General features: G+C 39.9%; 1 protein-coding gene across 1 annotated transcript in view; it reads left to right on the top strand.

The window, feature by feature from the left end:
- The first annotated feature begins 576 nt into the window (after positions 1-576).
- Positions 577-6000, top strand: part of LOC116521223 (B-cell antigen receptor complex-associated protein beta chain-like) — a 39155-nt gene continuing 33731 nt past the window's right edge. Inside the window, exon 1 of the mRNA XM_032235913.1 lies at positions 577-787. Within this exon, the coding sequence (XP_032091804.1) occupies positions 577-787 (211 nt within the window). The remainder of the gene's footprint in view (positions 788-6000) is intronic.

Below are 6000 nucleotides of genomic sequence, written 5' to 3'. Positions count from 1 at the left end.
TAGCCTGTTTTGATCTAACACTTCAAACTGCCATTGAGGAAGTGCAGGTGGCTAAGCTAGCACATAAAGCAGTTGCTGAAATTCAGTGTTATTAGACAGTTCTACCCCCTAGAGAGCCACTGTAAATCAGCAAGCTGAGGAAAATTCAGAATCCTCTGACAACGAAGACGAAGATATTGGGCGTCTTAAAACCAGTTTTAAGAAAACGGGGGATTATGCCACCAAATCGCCTCAGACAAGATGTTATAATTATGGAGGCAATCATTTCCTTATGAACTGCAAATTTAAAACAGCAGTTTGTAGACGTTGCGGGAAAAAGGGACACCTCACAAGTATTTGCAGGGCTTATTTACCTCCTGAAGAGACTATATGGAACTGATATATGAGAAAAGGTTCTGGGAAGCAGGCAAACTGTTTCTGCCAAGACTGTTATTGGCCATTAACTGAGCCTACAGGGAAGTTAACTTAGCCTCAAACTCAAACATAAAGAAGAAAAAACTTTTTTTAACTATCAGGATTACAGAGGCTCCCTGTGACTGTCAACTAAGAGACTACTAGGGAAACTGCATTCCCGTAATGGGTACAGCAAAAATCAGAGTGCAACATGGCAATTTTGATGGCAGTGTACCTCTCTTAATGGTAGCTAACCAATTAGCCAGTCTCTTAGGTTTAGACTGGTTTGAATCACTAGGGTTAGCTGTTACAGACATAAATGCCACATCTGTTTCAACTAACAGTTTTGAGCAGCTCACTGAAGAATTTCCTGACGTTTTTGATCCAGCACTTGGTAAATATAGAGGGTCACCTATTTCTTTTAGTCTGGACCCACAGGTAGCACCTATTAGATTGAAAGCTAAAGAGTCCCTTTTGCCCTAAGAGAGAAGGTTGAAGCTGAATTAGACAAGTTAATATATCGCAGGGCATCTTAGAACCAGTAGACCACTCTCCTTGGGAAACTCCTATTGTAATTTCCCTAAAATTTGATGGTTCAATAAGAATTTGTGCTGATTTTAAATCCACAATTAATAAAAGGCTTCAAAATAACCCCTACCCAGTTCCAGTGGTGCAACATCTGCTGCACTGGGCCAGGGTAGGGTATAGGCAAAACTAGATATGGCACAAGCGTACCAACAGTTTCCTGTTGACGAGGCCCCTGCCACCAACGATAGTGACTCATAAAGGAGTTTTTCTTTGCAAACGCCTGCAATTTGGGGTTTGTGTGGCCCCCGGAATATTTCAAAGCATTATGGAAAGGCTGCTTCATGGGCTTGAGGGTGTCATCCCTTATTTCGATGACATCTTCATTGCCGCTAAGAGCAAATTAGAACTCATTACTAAAGTCAAGGCTGTTTTAACCCAATTCCCGACGGCGGGTCTTCGTCTTAAACCCAACAAATGCAAATTAGGACTTACTTCTGTAGAATGGTATTTGATTGACAGACAAGGAATACATCCTACCTCATCCAAAGTGGTGGTGATAAAAAAAGCTCCAGTTCCATCCAATAAGACCGAACTTCAAGCTTTTTTAGGGTTGCTAAATTTCTATTCCACATTTTTATCACAGAAGGCTTCTGTTGCAGAACTCCTCCACAGGCTTCATGACAGTAATGCCATTTGGAGTTGGGGCAAATGGGAAGCACATATGTTTGACTCTGACAAACATCTGCTAACATCATCGGCAATGCTAGTGCAGTATGATGAATGCTTGCCTCTGATATTAGCCGCAGATGCCTCTCCATTCACCATTGGGGCAGTGCTAAGCCATAGGTTCCGAAATAGAAGAGAAACACCTTTGGCTTATTTTTCTCATATGCTGTCCCATACTGAAAGAAATTACAGTTAGTTGGATAGGGAGGCTTTGGCGGCCGTTGCTGCTGTTAAAGAATTCCATGACTATCTGTATGGCTGCCATTTTCACCTTATTACTGACGATAAGCCACTATTGGGTACTCTGGTGGGGGACCGCCAAACTCCTTTAATTATATCCCCCCCACATATCCAGGTGGGCAGAGTTTCTGGCTGCCTATTCATATACTTTTTTTCACCAACCTAGGAACCAAAAGGAAAATGCGGATACTTTAAGCCTTTGTCCCCTGCCTGGTATTGTCTGGGACCCACCCCAAGTTTCCTCAGTTTTTTTGGTACAAGATTTGGGTCTGCCAATATCGGCCGCGGATTTAGCTCATTTCACGAAACAAGACAAAACCTTTTCCAAAGTTTTGGAATGGGTTTGTAGAGGCTGGCCAGAAGAGCTGGTGTCAATGGAACTTCTGCCTTTCCGAAGACGCCAACTAGAACTTTCAGGAATGCAGGATGTACAAGAAGGGAGAGTGGGGAGGGAGAGGAAGAAAGAAAGAAGAGGAAGGAAGCACAACAAACCCTGGCTTCAGAAGATGCTACATGTATATTTGTATGTGTACATAAACATACAGTTTATATATAGTAGATAATGTATCTTTTGTGTGCCTATACACACTCTATACTATGTAATATACATGTACAAATATAGCATATACACATCAGGTTAAATAGTATATTTTGGATGTTCAGAAGTAGTAAATAAATAGAGAGAGAAATTGTATCTCTTTAAGGCCTTTGAGGTGAGGAGAAGCCAGGCAAGGCACCCCTTGATGTGAGTGATGTCAGGTTGGCCACGCCCACCCAGTCACATGACTAACCAGTTATGCCCATCCAGTCACATGACCAACCAGCTACACCTAGCTAGTCACATGACCAACCAGTCACATTACCAACCAGTCACATGACCAACAAGGCACACTCACAAAACAAACCCTGCCCACAGAACTGGTAGTAAAAATATTTGAAACCCATCCCTGTTTCTTTCCCTCCCCTAATTGTAACTTTACCTTGGTTTTTCACTTCCCAACAACAAAATACTTCTCTCTTTCTCTGTTGTCAGTAAGAACACTGCATTTGGCCATGAAATTTTCTCACACATCTTCCATAGAACCTTCCTCATTTCTTTTCCTTGCAAAAATTTGTTACTGCTTTTAGGCTTCGCAAAAATTCTATCCGAGTTCCACTCCTCCTACACAGCTCGGTGCTATTTTTTATCAAGTAATTAGCAGAAGGAATTCTTTGCAGATGGAGCTAAGGATTTATACATACAATTAGATGTTCACCAATATTGGTTCAGCTCGGCTTGAAGGCCACAGTAAATCATTGTGCTGAGGATGAGCGAAAACCTTCATTCTGCAACAAAAGGCAGAATGAATCCCGGCTTGGAGCTGCCATGCTGCAGCCGGTGCCTTCCCCCCTTCCTCCCAGCCTTTAGGCTGAAAGGGCTAGTTAGAGAGCTTCCGATGCATGGCTACTCACCTCTCTCTTCTAAGCCCGTAGAGAGGGTAAATAAACTTCTAAACAGCTGTAAGTGATGTATTACCAAGAAGTGATTTATTATCAAACTAAATAGCAATCACTGCATAATTGGACTGCTTGGACTTTTTAACTGACTAAAGAAGATTAAACTTGAGATGGCTTCTAAGCAAAAATTCCCCCCCCTCCCCCAGCATTGAAAAGTTCCGGAAATTCACCAGTGCCTTCTGTTAAATTACAGTCATTACTCCCTTCTACTTCTGCAGGGAAATTCTGCAGAAGGAATTAATTCATGCATTAAAAAATCATGCTGTTACGATGGAAGCAAAACTTAAGGAAGAGATAGCTGCTTCTAAGAAACAGATGTCTGAAGAACTTATGACATGTAACCAAATGATTAGAGGGGACTTTCTTTTTTTTTTTTTTTTTTGTAAATGTGTTTTTTTATTTTCCATTTTCATTTTCGTACAGTCACATATATACTGTGCAGAACCGGGGCCATATAACATTAAACAATAAACACAGCCATTCCTCTTGTCAATAATACCCCCCCAAAATAGAAACCCAATGTACCTCTTCGACCCTCCATACACCCTTTCTTTCGCCCCCCTCCAACTTTCCATTTTCCCTCCATCATTCCCCTCTACCCTACTTCCCCTCCCCCTCTACCACTCCTCTCTCCCGATACACTCCCTCCCTTCCTTCTCACCCTCCCTCCAATCCTCTCTCCCACCCTCTCTACCCCTCTTTCTTCTATCCCTCTACTCCTCCCTTCGGTGTATTTCTACTATCTATTAATATATTCAGCTTGACCTATTTTTACACTGGAATTAAAGAGCAACAGTATACAAGTGCAATCGCGTTACTTTGAAATCTAACACATACTATATATCCCCCCTCCCCCCTAAAACCCCACCTCCCTCCCCCCCGACTTCCCAGAGCACGTACACGGTGTAGATTTTTAACAAACACAGTCTAAAATATATTAAGACAAAGGAAATAAAAAAAAGAAAGTCAATAACACCTCTGCGTTGAACTCAGCTTCTTCCTGTTGTACTAACTTTGAGCAGTTTAGATTATTCCTAATCTTAAGCGTAGGCTATCTGGAATTTCTTAGTCCCGTATTTGTTTTGTGTATAGTCAATCCATTTTTTCCAGTCTCGTTTATATCTCTCATTTGAGTGGTCTTTAAGATATGCCGATATTTTAGCCATCTTGGCTAGGTTTGTAACTTTCAATGTCCATTCTTGAGTTGTAGGCAAGTCTTCTTTCTTCCAGTATTGCGCCACCAACAGTCTTGCTGCCGTTATTAAGTGCAGAACCAAGTTGGTCTCTATCGCTGTAAAGTCAGTACATATACCTAGTAAAAATAACTGAGGAGTAAACTTTATTCTTCTTTTAAAGATATTTTGCATGATCCACCACATTTTTATCCAAAATGCCTTAACCTTTTGACAAGTCCACCATATATGAAAATATGTAGCATCGAGAGAACCACATCTCCAACATTTAGGCTGTACATTCGGATACATAGAAGCTAGCTTTTTAGATTCTAAATGCCATCTATAAAACATCTTATAAAAATTTTCTCTCAGGTTTTGTGCATTTCTTACCCATATTCTTTCCCACGTGTCCAACATTATTGGTTCTTTAATATTCTGAGCCCACTTTATCATACAATCTTTAACCAATTCCGTTTCCGAATCCATCTCTATTAGTACATTATATATCCTCTTTATATGCATTAAACTTTGATCTCTTATTTGTTTAAACAAATTATCCTCAACTTGGATAAAACCAGTTTTTTGGTCTATTTTCCACCTGGCCTGTAATTGGCCATACTGGAACCATGTTTGAACTAGCTTCTCCTCTTTCAATACCTCTAAAGATTTTAGTTGTAGAACCCCCCTTTCCAAAGTGAGAAGTTGTCTATAAGTGGTTCTATCGTGTTTTTGTGCTATATTCATATTTTCAATTGCATGTCTAGGAATTGCCCACATGGGTAACTTATCATTTAATTTATATTGATATTTTTTCCAGACCCGCAGTAAAGCATTTCTTAAGATATGACTTTTAAAATTCTTATCCAATTTTTTGTTGAATAACAAATAAGCATGCCAACCATATACCAGATCATGTCCCTCGATATTCAGTATTCTATCGTTGGTTAAATGGGTCCAATCACTAATTGCGGATAGCGCCACTGCATCATAATATAATTTTAGGTTAGGTAATTTCAAGCCTCCTCTCTCGCGTATATCTTGCATTATTTTCATCTTTACCCTCGGCTTCTTTCCGGCCCATACAAATTTGTTGATACCCTTCTGCCATTCTAAAAGATTCACATCTTTTTTAAGTATAGGCAGCATTTGAAAAAGAAATAAAAATTTTGGTAAAATGTTCATTTTCACTGCCACTATCCTACCCAGCAAAGATAAGTGCAATTTCTCCCATTTTTTCATCCCTATCTGTATACTCCGCCAAAGTGGTTCATAATTGTGCTTATATAATTTCCCGTTTGAGGCTAAAATATTGACCCCAAGATATTTGACTTTTTTAACTACCTCACATCTTAGCATCCCTCCTAGTTCTTCCTTTTGTTTAGTATTCATATTTATGGCTAATATTTTGGTTTTTCCTAAATTTATTTTAAAACCAGACACT

Source organism: Thamnophis elegans, chromosome Z (genome assembly GCF_009769535.1).
Source record: "Thamnophis elegans isolate rThaEle1 chromosome Z, rThaEle1.pri, whole genome shotgun sequence".
NCBI lineage: Eukaryota > Metazoa > Chordata > Lepidosauria > Squamata > Colubridae > Thamnophis > Thamnophis elegans.
The sequence above is the reverse complement of the archived record's forward strand: the minus strand, read 5'-3'. Positions and strand labels throughout refer to the sequence as shown.